At 39.2% G+C, this 16,793-nt stretch overlaps 1 protein-coding gene across 6 annotated transcripts; it reads right to left on the minus strand.

Moving 5' to 3' along the window:
* Positions 1–2,237: 2,237 nt before the first annotated feature.
* Positions 2,238–16,451, minus strand: SCML1 (sex comb on midleg-like 1 (Drosophila)). 6 transcript variants are annotated; one of them, XM_014548030.1, is made up of 8 exons: positions 16,049–16,451; positions 13,571–13,716; positions 11,005–11,088; positions 10,460–10,534; positions 6,957–7,061; positions 6,063–6,558; positions 4,372–4,523; positions 2,238–3,655 (listed from the first exon to the last, which is right to left on the minus strand). In XM_014548030.1, exons 2-8 carry the CDS (start codon positions 13,598–13,600, stop codon positions 3,521–3,523), a joined length of 1,077 nt encoding a protein of 358 aa, XP_014403516.1. In that variant the 5' UTR covers positions 13,601–13,716; positions 16,049–16,451; the 3' UTR covers positions 2,238–3,520. The 6 variants fall into 6 exon arrangements, with proteins under 6 accessions (XP_014403516.1, XP_014403518.1, XP_014403517.1 ...); XM_014548032.1 differs by lacking the exon at positions 16,049–16,451 and adding an exon at positions 15,986–16,026; XM_014548031.1 differs by lacking the exon at positions 16,049–16,451 and adding an exon at positions 14,784–15,138.
* Between the last annotated feature and the right edge of the window lie 342 nt (positions 16,452–16,793).

The raw sequence follows: 16,793 nt of genomic DNA on the forward strand, positions 1-16,793 counted from the left end.
TATGCTGAAATTTATCTGAAGACTGAAAGTCTTAATATCAAGCCACACAGCTGCCTTCCTGAGTTTCAGTATAATGGGGTGAGCTGTGAACAGAATGTGGAAAATGGAGCAGCAGGGATTCAGGGGCGGGCAGGACAGGAATAAAGGAGCACACACCTTCACCCTGGCCCTATCCAGCTACTTTTGCAGCCAAATCTCCCTGACTTCTCACACCTCTAGAGGAATGGGTGATCCTTGACCCTGAGAGCTAAAGCAACAGGACCAGATGACAGAAACTGGCCTGGATCTCTTGGCTACCTCTTTCTATCTCAGACCTCTTTGTAACATACCTGGAAAGACTCTTGATGCTCTAGTGCCCAGGGGATGCTCCAAAAAGAGAGAAAGTGGCCAGGGTGGCTCAGGAGGCACCTCTCGCATAGTGAGGAGTGTGGGAAAGCTCGAACTGAATCTGCACTCACTGGAGAGAGATGCTTTCAAGGCTCAATTCCATTAAGCAGCAGGACAACAGGGGGGATATCGGGAGGGAGTGGAAGAACACTGTCCACCACGCATTGTTTCCCTCCCCTAGAGCCCATCATTCCCTGATCAGCCTCAGAGGACTTAGGGATACAAGCAAGTCCCAGCATCACACAGTAGAAACATCCCCCAAGATGTAAACGCTCTTCATTTCCTCAGCCAACTGTGAGTACAATCCCTTCTGCTGCTTGAAAAAACAGCGCTTTTCCTCCCAATTATATTGTTTCCAGTTGTGATGTTGAATTTTTAATTTACAATATTACAGAAGGGCATGGCTTTTTCATGCTTACAGAGGCGGCCAAGTTTAAAAGTCTGGGAAATCCTCCTCTGGAATATGTCCTATAAGATACTCCAACCATCAGAAATCACACAGATGAAAGCAAATGCTCGATGTGCCCAGAGGGCTTCAGAGCTCAAGTTGCTCAATTCTATTGGCTACAGAGTCTCCAAGATGGAATGGGAGGCAAAACTAGAGGAAATATTATTTTAAAAGCCTGGCAAGTTCACAGGAGGCTAGCATAGCATTCTATTCTCTGCACTAATAATTTACAAACCAGACAGTGAAGAACAAGTGGTTCTGAATCACCCAAGTCTCAGACAGCAAATGGATGCCCTATTCCAGTCACTGGAGCACCACCCCTGGAACCTATTATGACCATGTGGCCTCCAGTGAAGTATAGAACAGGCTGCTGAGAAGCAACGACAAGAAGTTTCTGGGTTCCCAGACACCTAGCAGCAGCTCCTGGGGTGGGTGGGCTGAGGAGTCAGATACTGAAGGCGAAAAACCACAACTCTGAGCCTCTAAGGCAGTGGTTCTCAAACTTCCTAATGCCACGACCCTTTAATACAGTTCCTCATGTTGTGGTGACCCCCAACCATAAAATTATTTTCGTTGCTACTTCATAACTGTAATTTTGCTACTGTTATGAATCATAATGTAAATATCTGATATGCAGGATGTATTTAGGCGACCCCTGTGAAAGGGTCAAAGGGGTCACGACCCACAGGTGGTTGAGAACTGCTCTAAGGCCTTCCGAGCATGTAAGCTGGGAGAGTTGAAGGCAGAGAGACAGTGCAGCTTCTGTCCCCCGCTGGTAAAAGAGCATCCAGAATCACCAGACAGATAGATGAACTCAGGTGAGGCAATATCTGGGGGCACTGGCATTTTCTAGCATGCTGGCTTCATCAATAACATTGCAAGTAACAAAAGCTTTGAGCACAGACAAAGCTCACTGACTTAACTTCTGACTGTTCCCCTGTTCTCATTTAAGGCCCCTGCAAGAGACCAGCCCTTTGCCCCTATGAATCTGTTCACCCATGGAATGAGGTCAAGTGTTAAACTCAAGTATTTGGATATATAAATCCACAAACTTACTAGAGCACTTCTTTTTCAATATACCCAATTCATACATAAATGTAACGAGGTGAAAGCAAATCACAACTGAGGTTCTGACACCAGTTTTTGCAGTTATTTAACTTTATTATATTTTAAAAGTGAGAACTGTAAAACATAGTATTTGTATAAATATCTGAGGACTGATCAACTGGACACAGCATCTTCACTCAAACAATTTGAGAGATTAAAAGTGTAAATTAGAATCTTGTCTTATAACACAAAAGGAATAACAAAGATCAAACTACTCTTTAGATCACATATGCCTAATAAATCATTGCATTTGTTTATAAATGTAAAGGACACTTGGTTTTCTATAAAGGAAATGTACATGCTGGCCCCTGGCAAACATTTATTGCATTTACAACAAATGACTAATACAGTTAGCACCAATTCTTATAGCTTATAAATATTACAGCAAATGCAATACAATATAACAATGTAATAAATAACAAAATAATAACAATGAGCATGTTTTACTTGAAAGTTCTAATTTTTAAAATAAAGTCTAAAATGACAAATCCAACCTAATGTACCTTACAAAGTTTAATAGAATAAATGGCTCAGAAAGCAAATGAACTAGATATACTACACAGGACAGAGAACTTTCCTATGGAAACCCTGAGTGAGCTAAGAGGTACTTGTGATGGCAAATGAAGTGCATATTCATTACAGAATAAAAATATCTCACTATATATAGAAGTGGAAAGTGCCATTTTAAATTCAAAAAGATTCACTTGTGTGCATACTTCAGATATAGAATAAAATATAAATATAAAACCGTATCCATATGAATATGCATTTTTAAAAATTTGGACACAGTAAACTTCAGAGAGAAATGTGAGTGATAAATGGCTAGTTAAATATCTAAGATTAGGCAAGATATTTTAAAGTTTTAAAATAACAGGTAAATTTAATGGAGAAGAATAAAACCATACTTCACCCAAACCACCTTGTAGTATAAGAGCTATTGCATAAAGGATTCATTCTATCTTATAATTTATCAAAAAACTGGTAAGAACACTTTATGAAATCCTATAAGGTTACTTTTTTCTTTAAATATGAACAAATACAATATAGAGAGAAATAATAGCAACAGGGAAATAAATTACATGGCTATTCCCTTTCAGAAAACTGATAGAACATGAACAGAACACTGTTATAACAGACACAAAATATTTGAGAAAGAGATGATATCTGCAGGTGCATCTTTGAATTCTCTTCTAAGGAAAACTTCTCATGGATTTTATTAGAGAACTTGTCAATCCCTGATACTTCCTCTTTGGGATTTAGCTGTTTTGGCTCTATATATAAACATCAACTGAAATCAAAAGTGTTTCTCATATGAAGTATATTTTTAACTATACAATGATAATAAAAAGATATAAAGAACCAATTACTAATTTGATTATGCTCATAGTAATGTGTTAAACAGTTTCTAAACAAACAGAATGAACTGCAGTGTAGTTCTGCAATTCTAGATGTAACAAAATTTTAGAGGAACCTTCTACAACACAAAAATTTCTAAAAGCAATGGAATGATTTTACATCGAGATGGCATTGGTCTTCCAGAATTAAGTCTAATGTAAATCTATACAAACTTTTTTTTTTTCAAAACTCAATGCCTTTTTGTGCTTTAAGCTTTTCGATGTAGTGGGACAACTTCAGAGCTGTCCCCAGCTTAATTCCCATATACTTTATCATAATGTCATTCGGGAGCAGTAGCAGAGCTGACCCATCAATGTCCTACAAAAAGAAGGAAATTAGAATAACTAATAATGCTTTCATATTTTATCAGAATGGTCATTTCTTTATATATAAGAACATGTAACATCAATTAGAGGGCAGCCCATTCCAGTTGTATATTCTCTGAACATGCATCTGCTCTTTGAAAACGATTAAAGATGTAATTTGTACAGCTGAAGCGTCATTTGATCCTTTACAAATTTACTTCAAATTTTAAGAATTATATTTAACCCAATATCCTAAAAATGTCCTAAGTGTCAAACTACCTAATTTTAAGTACTGTATGTTGAATAAAATACTGCATAGCTATGAGAAAAAGAATAAAAGCTATGAATGGCAGAAATAAATTTCAGATGGTCATTAACTTTTTAAGAAAGGCTGGGAATATGAGTATGGCAGCATCAATGCAAACTGTAAATATGCATAACAAGGAGGACACCCTTGTGTGGTATCATAGCTGTCATTACAAAGGAGAAGACACCTGAGAGTGACCATACTGAATCATCTTGAGAACTTGAAGACTTGTAATATTTTAGGTACTCAGGTAGCCATTTAAATTACAAATAAAGCTTCTACAACTTAAAGATCTAACTTTGAGCACAGTAACCTTTCTCACACATGCAGTTCCCTTACCATCCACACTAATCAGTATCAAACTGAAGAGCCTGCACAGAGGTCATTCAAAGGTAGGAAAATGGGATCAAAAAATACATTACGTGTTGCCTGAAGGTGTTGGCAAGGGGGGCAAATAGCTCAGGATCTAAATGCTGTAGAAACAGGACCACTTGTTCTACTGTCCAAATTGAAGGGTCATCAGGGAAGTCTTCTTTTAGCACACACGAGTCAGTTCCAATTGATGAACCTGCAGCTTCAATGAGCGGGGGAGGGGAAACAAATCATACTTGATCTGATCATTATCCTGAAAGAAGAGATGTTAGGTAGGGAGTAAAGGCCTCACTCCTGAAACCATCTGCTAGGTACCCCAGCAAGGACCCAAGACTCCAAGTGCAAAATCCAGTGAAAGCTTAGATAAAGATGATATGAAGATGGGTACCCATGAGTGGCCCATCTGACTGCCCACGAACAGCAGCAGCAGCTTCCGAAGTTACTGTAAAGCTTCAAAACTCATAAAACAGACAGCAATCTGAGGTCTCTTTGGCCACAGGCAAATATAGCAAAAGATCTGTTACTTGGGTTAAATAGGTTAATCTAAGCTAACCTATTATTCTCTAAGTATTTCAATGAATTTATTTCTTATTGATCTGTCTAGATTAGGTTTATTTTATCAGCTAAATACAATGGAAATCCTCCAAATTAAACTTCATAATTTTTAAAATGTATTCACTTTAATAAATGAATTTCAAAAACCCCACATCTTTGAGAACCAAATTAGTTCTTTACTGAATCCTTCCTATATATTCACTATAGATATTTTAAGCATCATTTTACTCTTTAAATTCCTGCATTTCAAGGCTTACTTATCTGAATTTTGAAGAAAACAAGATGATTTTATATTCTTAGCTAGGTCAGAAGTAACTTCAACACTATATTCAATACTTCTTTTGAGTTTAACTACACAGAAATAGCTATTTTCATTGAGGTTTATATGTTGAAAAATAACAAAGACATGAAACAACTGCAGTGCTCATACCTCAAAAAGTTTTAGCTGTGATGTTCACTAAGTCATGGTGAAATTTCTCTGTGTCTAGACATATTCATTTTCTCAACTAGAGCACTCAAATCTCTATTGTGTGTGATAACAGAAGTGGGTTTTGTAATTCCCTAGGAAATGTTTCTCTAACCAAAGATCATCAATACAATTTTGATCTTTCTTATGTGTAAATTAGCCAAAGGTGTATCTTTTCTTTCCTATCATCCTGGCTCTGGCCATTTCAAGAGCATTCTGAGTATTTACCTAGGAAAAAGGTAAAGAAAAACAAAATATAAAAATACTCACAATGGCCTTAGTTGGTTTAGCTCAGTGGATAGAGTGTCGGACTGTGGACTGAAGGGTCCCAGATTCGATTCCGGCCAAGGGCACATGCCCGGGTTGCGGGCTCCATCCCCATTTGGGGGTGTGCAGGAGGCAGCCGATCAATGATTCTCTCTCATCATTGATGTTTCTATCTCTCTCTCCCTCTCCCTTCCTCTCTGAAATCAATGAAAATATATTTTTTAAAAATACTCACAATGGGATTATTGTGAGTATTGGTGAAGAGGCATGTCAGTTGATTAGCGGTGTCTGATACATAAAAGACACTTAATAAATGTTAGTCATCATTATGAATATCACCCCAAACCAGCCCTCAAATAGGAAATGAACAGCTTCCACTAGCTTGCACCAAGTATGTTGAGGAATATAGGCTAAATAGTGCTACTTGTAATAAATATGTCTTTTCACACTCACGGGCGATGCCTGGGATGCAGGAAGATGAGGTGTCATGGCCCAGGCAATCCCTTTCCAGCAAAGCTGGGTAAGCCATCATCTCAGGGTTATATGCAAGACTGGATTTGCCTTGCTCCAGCATAGCTCCAGGTACTGATGTGGAGCTGTGAGGCCCTTGATTGCCAAAGGAGGACATGCAAGGGGAGCGCTGCACTGGCTCATTGGAAGCGTAATATGGTGGATCTTCCTGTGTGTAGACAGGAGGGAATTTTGGACTCTGGCTAAGGCGCGTCTCTTCAATGTTGTAATCACGCATCACGGAATCCTGTGATGAGCCATATGTTCCTGCAATGTTGCTCTGGGAATCATATGATGGTCTTCTTACTGGTGTAGTTGGGCTATAACTTCCTGTATAAGACAATGAAGCAGGAGGAGACACATCCTTCTTCTTTTTCTGCAATTTGACCTTTCGAGAAAGCAGGTAAGTATAATGTTTGTATGCATATCCAAGTGGCTTCTGAAATGACAGAAACCCAGCATGATAAACCAATTGTGAGTGAGCAAAAAGTAAATAAAGTAGTAAAGACATTAATATTTATTATCCACGCAACATTGCATTCTATTATTAAAAAGTAATGTTCTATTTGATGATATGATTTTTATTCCTCTTTAATACTACCTTTTAATTGCAGTTTGTACATTCTGGTTACAAACATAAAAATACCCATTTTCATACATTTCTCAAACCTAAACTTCAGCATTCTTCCTAGAAGTCCAGTCTCCTCCCATCTGTTGCTACAAGTATGATCAGCCTTGCAATCTCACAGACTTATTAGTTCTCTCACTTCTAACTGACAGGCAATTTCAGCAACCAGAGGTTTATTATAGTTGTGAAAATATTTTTATGACACTTACCCTATTTTGCCAGATTAATTTTGTACGAAAACGGTAAATTTTTGAAACCTTTTTATGAATGATATTAAACTTCTTATCCAGGTTTTGAATAGCATCTTGGATGACCTATAATAATACAATTTATTAGTAGGTTCTATGTTAAAAGAAAAGTTAACATATAAGAAAATACTATTAAGCCAAATTTTGACTGCTAGGATAAAAGAAAGTTCACAAGCCATCAGAAATGTCTTCCTTTCCAATTGACGCCTAGTTGTTGCTGACAGAGATCACAGATGGCTGACATAAGGAGTGCCAACCTCCTACACAACTACTCCATGTCATATAGGCATTTTTCGGAAGCATCAATTATGAAGTACATGTAGCACAATTCCTATAACCCATCACATTTATGATGGACTCATTTTATATCAAAGAAGGTGCTATTTTAGAAAAGAAATTTTCAAATCTGCTGAAAAGTCAAAGAACCTCTTTCCATATGATGACATGAACTAGTAGGCAGTGAGTATTCCAGTCTGGAAAGAACAGTGAGCCAAATATATCAGATGTGACTTTTGCCTTCAAAGCATTTTTAAATCATGCAATCAACAATTACAACATACAATTAACAATCTGTGAATACACATCCCTATATGCCAATCAAGTATGTGACAAACAGAACCTGAGAAATTTTGCATACACAGAAATTTCATTCAGACAAAAAATACACTTAAGTAATAGGCCAGAGCCATTTCCTCATTCACTCATTCCAATAAACTTTTATTGAGGGCCTACCACCTGTCATGACTACTTTGCTAGATGCTATAAACATGGTCATTAAGAAAAAACAAACATCTCCTGTCCTAAGGAACTCCTATTTTAACTGGAGAGAGAGAAAAGTAAAGAGATGCTTTCAAGAGAGAAACTGAGTAGCAGCCTGGAGAAGGGTTCTCCAAGTGTGGACCATGGGCCAGCAGCATCAATATTTTCTTACTGGAAATGCAAAATGCCCTTACCCACACCTAATAACTCAGAGTGGAGGCAGCAATGTCTGTTCTCACAAGCCCTCCAGGTCATTCTGACGTCCGATCAAGTGTGAGACCCATTGATTGGCCTATAGCACTAGGTAAGCAGTGCAGGCTCTAGGGGAACAAGGTTGAATCTAAATACTAGAGTTCTGACACTTATTAGCTCTGTGACCTTGGTGAAGTTACTTAACTTCTCTGTACTTCACTTTCCTCATGTATAGAATCAGGATAAAAATATCTCTGAGTTCTCTTGAGAAAAAAATAAGGTTCTATGGCATTATGTTCATACTAACATAATAATACTACCTGATGATTGGTCCAATGACAATCATCTATCCATATTAATATTGATATTAATATTTAATACTTGACTATTATGGCACAGGTAAGAACAGAAGGCTAAGTGTACACAGAAGAGCAAGACCTAACCCAGGTTGGTAGAGATGCATGGGGGTGGGGCGCATACAGGGCAGAAAGGACAGTGTATTGAAAAATACCCAGAGAAGCACAATTCACCATAGCTAAGATCTGGAAACAGCCTAAGTGCCCATCAGTAGATGAATGGATTAGAAAACTGTGGTACATCTACATGATGGAATACTATGCTGCTGTAAAAAAGAAGGAACTCTTACCATTTGCAACAGCATGGATGGAACTGGAAAGCATTATGCTAAGTGAAATAAGCCAGTCAATGAAGGAAAAATACCACATGATCTCACACATTCATGGATAATAGAGACCATTACAAACTCTTGAACAATAATAGATACAGAGGCAGAGCTGCCTCAAACAGATTGTCAAACTGCAGCGGGAAGGCTGGGGAGGGTTGGGGGGCAGGAGGGAAGGGGGTAAGAGATCAACCGAAGGACTTGTATGCATGCATATAAGCATAACCAATGGACATAAGACACTGGGGGGTAGGGGAGGCTAGGGGATTGTCAAGGGTGGGGAAAAAAGGAGACATATGTAATACTCTTTGTAATACTTTAAGTAATAAAACAATTAAAAAAATACCCAGAGAGAAAACAGGAAGTCAGATGTTTAGATAGTGAACATAATTGACATTCAAAGAGCTGGATTATTAAGGGAAGGACACAGGAAGGATGACAGCAAAAGAAGGATGGGAGGCTAAAAGAAGTCATTTTGTAAACTGTGGGAGAATATGCTGAGTGATAGACACGGAGGCTGAAGCAATACAGGAGAGAGGGATGGCCCACTAAGGAAAGCGTCTGAACACAGGGAAAGAGGGTCAGAGGAAACCAGCAGAGGTCTTAGTCTTACAGAGGAAGACATCAGAAGAGGAATGGATCCAGGAAAGTTTGTTGGCTGTGGGGAGAGGAATTAGAACTTGGAGAGGATTTCTGCTCCATGTCCCCCATTTTCTCCATTAAACAAGAAGCAAAGATTGGGGTGTCTGGAGCTTGTAGGGGGGTGGGAGAAGGAGATGATTGGAGAGCTGCTGAAGGATTACCAGGCAGTGGACAGGTCCCAGTAGAGGCTCTCCCCTATGATTCCCAGCCAGCACAGGGCTGGGGGTTTTACTAAAGAGGATGCTGGGCAAGGATAAAAAAGAAAAGCTGGAAGTGCTGCATCATGTGGTCTAGACTGGGAAGGGAAGGAGTTGAAGAAAGGAGAGAGCTGGCCCACTAGGCAAAATAGAGTGGATCCCTATGGCCCATTCCAGGCCTGTGACTTTGGGACCTGAGCATTTCTTATCCTAGATGCTACATCCCACCACATCCTGCACAATTGCTCAGAAGACCCTGGCAGAGCACTGTCCACCTAGGTTGTCATGAATACTTATGTAAGGCAGGCCAGGGATAGCCCTACTCAAAATCAGAACCTATGTCCCCTTTAAGCATTTACTTCTGTTCTCAGTAATAAAAATAATAAAGACTCACATAAATATTCTTTACTTTTCAAAGTATGTTAACTCATTTTATTAAGGACACTTGGTATGTTAAAAAACATTTATTTTTTATAAATGTATATTACCTCTAGGGTATGCAGCTCACAAAATCCTTGATAATTACATGTATCTATCAATCTCTACCAACATGCCAATTTTTACAAAATCCCCTCAAAACTATGTAAGATATACTCTTGTAAAATAAGTAGGCTGCCATTTTCTTTCAATTTAAATTTCTTGAAATGCATTTAGACATATTCTAAACTTCATCCAAATCAGCCAATTTCTTTAGAAAGAGCATGTTAGAGAAATTAAATATTGAACAATCTACATGAAAGGGACATACATACATTTGATTAGTTAAGGGCTTTTTTGAAAAAAAAAAAAGCTATAAAATCTACATATTGGTATTTCAAATTTTTCACCTACAGATGCTATTTGAACTAGGAATTGTTAAAAATGATCACAATGGGATGATAGTCACAATTTAATACAGTAAAATGTCAACTAATTATATACTTTATATGAGATAAAGAGAAGTTCAGCTTAATACTTTAAAAAACTACATTTGACAGACAGAACTTCTGTACCTGGCAATGACTCAGGATATCCACAATTGTTTTTTGGTGCTCTTCATTAGATGTGTCAGCCTGAACATTTTGCTGCTAAGATTTTAAATGTTAAGTATTAATGATTTACTTCTGTAAGAGCCAAACTGAACATAAATGATAAAAAAACACTTTAATTAAATTGTTTTTACTTTTCACTAACTTTTTAGAATTTCGGAAGTCTTAACATAGAGCAGAATTGAAATAAAAGAAAAACTCACATTAATATAATAGAAATGATTACTACTAATTAAGAGAGGGAGTAAGGAAATAATTTATTACATCAGAAGGACCTACATTTAGAGTTTTGTACTGAAAATCAGTATTGCTCTCAATTTTCTACTATATAAGAAAAAGAGGGAAGTAAAATTGTTAAATGCTCATTGTCTAATGAAAGGGGGCAAACAAATTTAGGAGAGAATAACTTCTTGAGTGTGGTTTGGAGGTGGTCTATAGTATATGAAGAATTTAAATATTTGTCTTTAAAATGGTTGTGTTATATTTGGGAAGTGGCAATTATTACTTACATTTACATTGGCATATCCAGGCTTTGATTGATATGCATAAAGAATGCCATTATCATCATCACAAGTAGTTATTCGAGTTCTTACCTAAGGAAGATTTATTAATAAATTAAAAGGAAACATTAAAGATGGAAATGAAAGAAAAATTGAGGGCTTCAATTTCATTTTAAAGAAACTCCAAAATCCTATCTGTGGTATTAAAGGACCTTTGCCCATTGTAAATAAATGTTATGAGTACAAGAAAAGATGTACTTGCAAAATCATTTTCTCATTAACCCAACTACACTTAAGATTATTTCTATCAAGCTCAGCCTCTGTGTACCTCAGGGTAGAAAGACTAGTCTTCTAGTAATTTGGCACCAGAACTGCTATAACAGCAAATATTTCTAACCACAAAGAACCATGTTACATGGCTTTTGATTTTTAAACCATCCAACAGTGCCACTCTGTGGACAAAATAGTAAACACTTAAGTACCTATTTCTTTTTTAAAAACTTTTAATTAAATCCTTATTTTCCTGATTAAAAACAATTTGTTTTATTTAATAGCACATAAGTTAATTATTGCTAGTAAAGCAATAATCATAAAACCTTCAATTCTAGGTACTTCTACATAATTTTTTACCAAGGCTTTTTTTTTTCTTTCCAGAAGCATTTTTTAATTTAATTTTTTTTCAATTACAGTTTACATTTAATATTATTTTATATTAGTTTCAGGTGTACAGTATAGTGATTAGACAATCATATACTTTACAAAGTATTCACCCTGATATTTCTAGTACCCATCTGACATCACACATAGTTATTGTAATATTGATTATATTTCCTATGCTGTACTTTACATCCCTATGACTAGTTAGTACTACCAATCTGTACTTCTGAATTTTTTCACCTTTTTCTTGATAAATTAATCTCTAGAGCACCTTAAAATGTTTTGGGAATGTTTTAAATAAATAGATAACCATTAAATTTCACTTAATAACTCTTTATTTTAAGAATGAACTATAGGAATAATTTAAAATAAGCATACTTTAAAGCTATGCATGTCTGTTTCAAAAGATATAACCAAAATAATATGGAATTACTATAGATTAGTTCCTATAAAAATATACCATCTTACCCTTGTATTGTGCCTTATGCTTTCCCAAGTGCTTTCACATAATTATGTCAAAAAAAAATGGACTCTTTGTAGGTAGTTAACATTATTTCCAAAGATAAAAAGTGTTAGGACTGATATAAGTTAAAAAATTGCCTATACCACCTAGGTGGCAGTAATATTTACACCCTTATGCAAATAATGTGTTTTCTCTTGAGCCAAATTATATATATACCTTAAAAATATTTTTGTATTCAACTTCAGGGATCAAGAAACATACAATGTGACAGAATGTACAAGACCATAAACATTCTAAAAAAAACCTTTTGGCAGATTCTCACCTATACTAATAAAAGCCTACATTGTTGTCACGCCCTCATGCCCTGACGCCCTCATGCTGCAACAAGTGATCACCAGGAGGCTGCATGTGCAGCGGACGTGTGCAGGTGAGCAGGACTGCGTGAGCTGCAAGGTGCACGTGGGTGGGTGGGGACTTGATGCTGCGTCCTGGGCGGGGAATTGACCAGGAGGTGCATCGGCTGCCTCTGCCCAGGGTTGGCCCGAGGCTCAGGCAAGCCCCCAATGGCAGCTACCACTGCCCAGGGCCAGCCTGAGGCTCAGGTAAGCCGCCGATGGCAGGCCAGCCCAAGGCTCAGGTAAGCAGCTGCCCAGAGCCAGCCTGAGGCTCAGATAAGCCGCAGATGGCAGGCCAGCCCAAGGCTTAGGCAAGCTGCCAATGGCAGCTGCCGATGCCCATTGCTGGCCCAAGGCTCAGGCAAGCCACCGATGGTGGTTGCTGCTGCCAGGGCCAGCCCGAGGCTCAGACAAGCCGCTGCCCAGGGCCGGCCTGAGTCTCAGGCAAGCCATGGATGATGGCTGCCACTGTGAGGGCCGAGGCTCAGGCAAGCTGCAGTGGCTGTGAGGGCCAAGGCTCAGGCAGCCTCACGGCTGGCAGTGGCAGCAGCAGAGGCATGATGGGGTGTTGCCTTCCCCTGATCGGCCTGGTCACCTCCCACAGAGGGAGGCCAGAGGCAGCAGCAGTGAGGGAGTGATGGGGGCAGTGCCTTCCTCTGATAGGCAGGTCACCTTCTGCAGAGGGAGACCAGACTGTGGCTTAGGCCTGCTCCTCCCCGTCAGTAGGACATCCCCTGAGGGCTTCCAGACTGTGAGAGGGAGCAGGCCGGGCTGAGGGATGGCCCCCCCAGTGCACGAATTTTCGTATACTGGGCCTCTAGTAAAGTTATAATTACATCAACCATATAATCAAGCAATTCAATTCCTGAGCATTTACCCAAAAGAATTGTTAGTATTTGTTCACAAAATACTTGTACATGAATGTTCACAGCAGCTTTATAGATCACTGTCAAGAACTAAACACTTACAATCTCTGCTTGAAATTAAATTCAATTGAGAAAAGAAATAGAGCACAATGAAAAGAACAAGGACACATTTTTTTTCAATTTGAAATACAAACCACATCAACTTCACTGGAGCAGCTAGACATCGTTGTGCAATAGGAGCAACTTCACTTCTCTGAGTTGGACCTACTTATTTTTCAACTTGCTGGAGGGTTTATTTGTGAAACTGCTTGGTCACCTAGGACTGAAAAGCCTTCTATTCCTGAAAAGCAATGCATAAAAATGTTACTTTACATACTACGTTAATAAACTTAGTATGGATATGTTTTCACAAGCCAACTCAAATTGGAGTCCTGGTTGAATTTTAGAATTTTCCTGTTCTTGATTAAGAATAAACCTTTAAAGCTTGACCACGCATAGGAATAAGAATCAAGATCAAACACAATTCCAAATTGTGAACTGAATGCTTCACAATTTAAAGGTTACAGATTAAATGCTGGAAACAAGGCAACATGATTCCTAAGATTCCTAACTGCTTTTGTAAAGGAACTCCAGCAGGCCTTCAAATGTGAGTCAGGAATCTGCTCCACCTTGGGTCTCCACCAGGGTGTGGGCTGGGCAGACCACCTGAGATACCGCCTTCTCATCTGACTGGCGAAAACTGGCTGAGATTATCCCTAAGGTTACTTCAGCTCTAAGATTATGATTGCTTCCATAGTTAAAGTTCATATTAAACCTAAATAAATGTAGATAAAATTATCAGCTAAAGATCTTTCAGAATTGTGTAGGCTTGGTTATGGTTCTGGGTCATTTAACTGCAAATAGGAAACAAACATGGAGTGCAATGCAATCATATCATATCTTGTAGTAAGGATTTGAACCCTGGCTGGCATCATGGCACTAGAAGGGGGGACATACATGAGAGTGCTAATTCTATTTATCCATCCAGAGCCAGACCATTAATGACAGTCAGAATGAAGGGAGAATTAAGTCTCAAGTTAGATAAATGTAGGCTAATACTGTGGGAAATATGCAGTTATAAAATATATCTAATTTGAGCTGTAACTTCAACCAAATTTTATTATTTTATACTACGTGTATTTTTCCTGATACAAGTAATAACAAGCTATGTACAATTAAACTGTGATGTTTTGAACAAAGGAAGATTACACAGCAATGAGCTCAGCCATAATTAGATTTTGCAAAATTAGTTAATATAATCCATTAAATTCAAACTCCTGCAAAATGAGTTAACTTAAAAATGAAGCTCATCCATATTTTACAATAGAAAAAATCTAAGTTCTTGACAACATAAGACCAAAAAGCTACCTAGTTTTTATGACTTTTTTAGACATTAAAGACATTTCAAAGGCATTTTTCAAAAGTCATTTGAAGATTCTGCTCCCAAGGTACAAGGCATTCACTTGCCATCAACTTTTCACAGTGGTGAGGGATGAAAGTGGCCTTTCACTGGAAAACAAACTGCAAGGAATACACAGCAAAACAGGGCAGATTACAATAGCCAGGCCAATCCAAAACGTTTAAAAAAAAACACCGATGTCGCCCTGGCAGGCGTTGCTCAGTGGTTAAAGCGTTGACCTGCGCAACAGAGAGTCCAGGTTTTGATTCCCAGTCAAGGGCATGTACCACCCCACCAGGGGTGGGGGTGAGGGCAGGAGGCAACCAGTGGATGTGTCTCTCTTGCAACAATGTTTCTCTCCCGCGCAACAATGTTTCTCTTTCTCGCAACAATGTTTCTCTTTCTCACAACAATGTTTCTTTCTCGCAACAGTGTTTCTCTTGCGCAACAATGTTTCTCTCTTTCGTAAAAAGTATCCTCGAGCGAGGATTTAACACACACACACACACACACACACACACACACACACAAACTGTGTCAATACACTGAACAATCACTAATTATAAATGTTAAACCAGTTTAAAACTCTAGTCTGAATTCCAGGAGAGCCAGGTAGGGAAGGAGGGAAACGATCCCCAACAAACAAAGTTCTCAAAAGACCTTGCACAACCTACATCTTTCTTTTTCCTCATTTACGTATTTACAATAAAAGAGCGACGACACTGGGGGTAGGGGAGGCCAGGGGATTGTCAAGGGCGGGGAAAAAAAGGAGACATATGTAATACTTTTTGTAATACTTTAAGCAATAAAAAAAAAAGAGCGACGCTGCACATCTTTGATCAAACACAGCTACCATCAAAGCCTCAAAAACAATGTCTTGATATGCCAAGGAAGAGAATGAAAAAGATAAACTCGTCCTTGAAGGTCAGCACCAACTACTCAAAAAGTGGCCAAATCACAAAAGCTCACATGCCCCAGCATCCCGGGGCGGCAATGGGAACCAGTGGGAACCAGCCCGAACTACCCACACACACTCCACCTCAGCGCTGCTGAAATTCAAGTGTAGACTTGTTCTTCCAGAAAAGCAAATTCTTCCTCTTCCCTCACGCAAATCCTCTCATTTCCCACCTGACCCCTCCCCGGAGTTCCTAAGGCATTAAAATCACTCAACTGCTTTCTCACCCACACCCAAGACAAGAAAGTTCAAGGAGAGGGGAAATATCGCTGGATAAACCTTTCCTGGTGACAAATCTGGTGACACCAGCCTCCAGAAGACGCAGGAGCAGACTAGCTGTGGCGCGCTCGTCCCTCCGAGATGCAATGGCGAAGACTCTTTGGAGCCACTCGAAGTCATGCGAAAGCAGAGCAGGACCACGTGATGTCCAGCAACCGTCGAGGCAAGCGCGGACATTGGACAGCAGGACGTTGCTAGGGTGACCGCCCAGGAAAAGGGTTGGAATCCTGCACTAAACCACAGGCGCGAACCTCCAATGCTGGGCGGGGCTTCTGGAACTGGGCAGGAGCTGTTCGCGCATGCGCACGGGATGGTTTGAGGAGGCAGCTCTCGGGGATTGTGGAGGCAGCTCTCGGGGTTTATGGAGGCAGCTCTCGGGGATTGTGGAGGCAGCTCTCGGGGATTGTGGTACTTAGGCTTGTGCCCTCCCACTGTCACTGATTGGTTCTTTGAAGCTTTCTTTGAAACGTAATTCCTCTCCTACCCCTCCCTTTAAGGTTCACATTGACTGGATTCTAAGCGTGCTCATCAGTATTGGAATATGAGAGGTAGAGGGGCGGGGCCATAGCGATCAACCTTAGTAATTGTGGTTTGGTACAAGTACTGACCCTGGAGCCAAATTTTCTGGGTTGGAATCTCAGCCCCAACATTAGTTACTCTATGACTTTGGGCAAGTCAAGTAACGCTCTGTGCTTTAGTTTCCCTATCTGCAAAATGGGCACAATGTGGGGAGTACATGAGTTGG

The sequence above is a fragment of the Myotis brandtii genome, unplaced genomic scaffold, assembly GCF_000412655.1.
Source record: "Myotis brandtii unplaced genomic scaffold, ASM41265v1 scaffold490, whole genome shotgun sequence".
Lineage (NCBI taxonomy): Eukaryota > Metazoa > Chordata > Mammalia > Chiroptera > Vespertilionidae > Myotis > Myotis brandtii.

Coding starts and splice junctions, on each gene's coding strand:
- SCML1 (XM_014548030.1), bottom strand. CDS start 13,600: ATGTCTAGCTGCTCCAGTGAAGTTGATGTG. Junction 4,524..6,062: donor CTGCATCCCAGGCATCGCCC/GTGAGTGTGAAA, acceptor CGCTCATTGAAG/CTGCAGGTTCATCAATTGGA. Junction 3,656..4,371: donor CCAACACCTTCAGGCAACAC/GTAATGTATTTT, acceptor TTCTTTTTGTAG/GACATTGATGGGTCAGCTCT.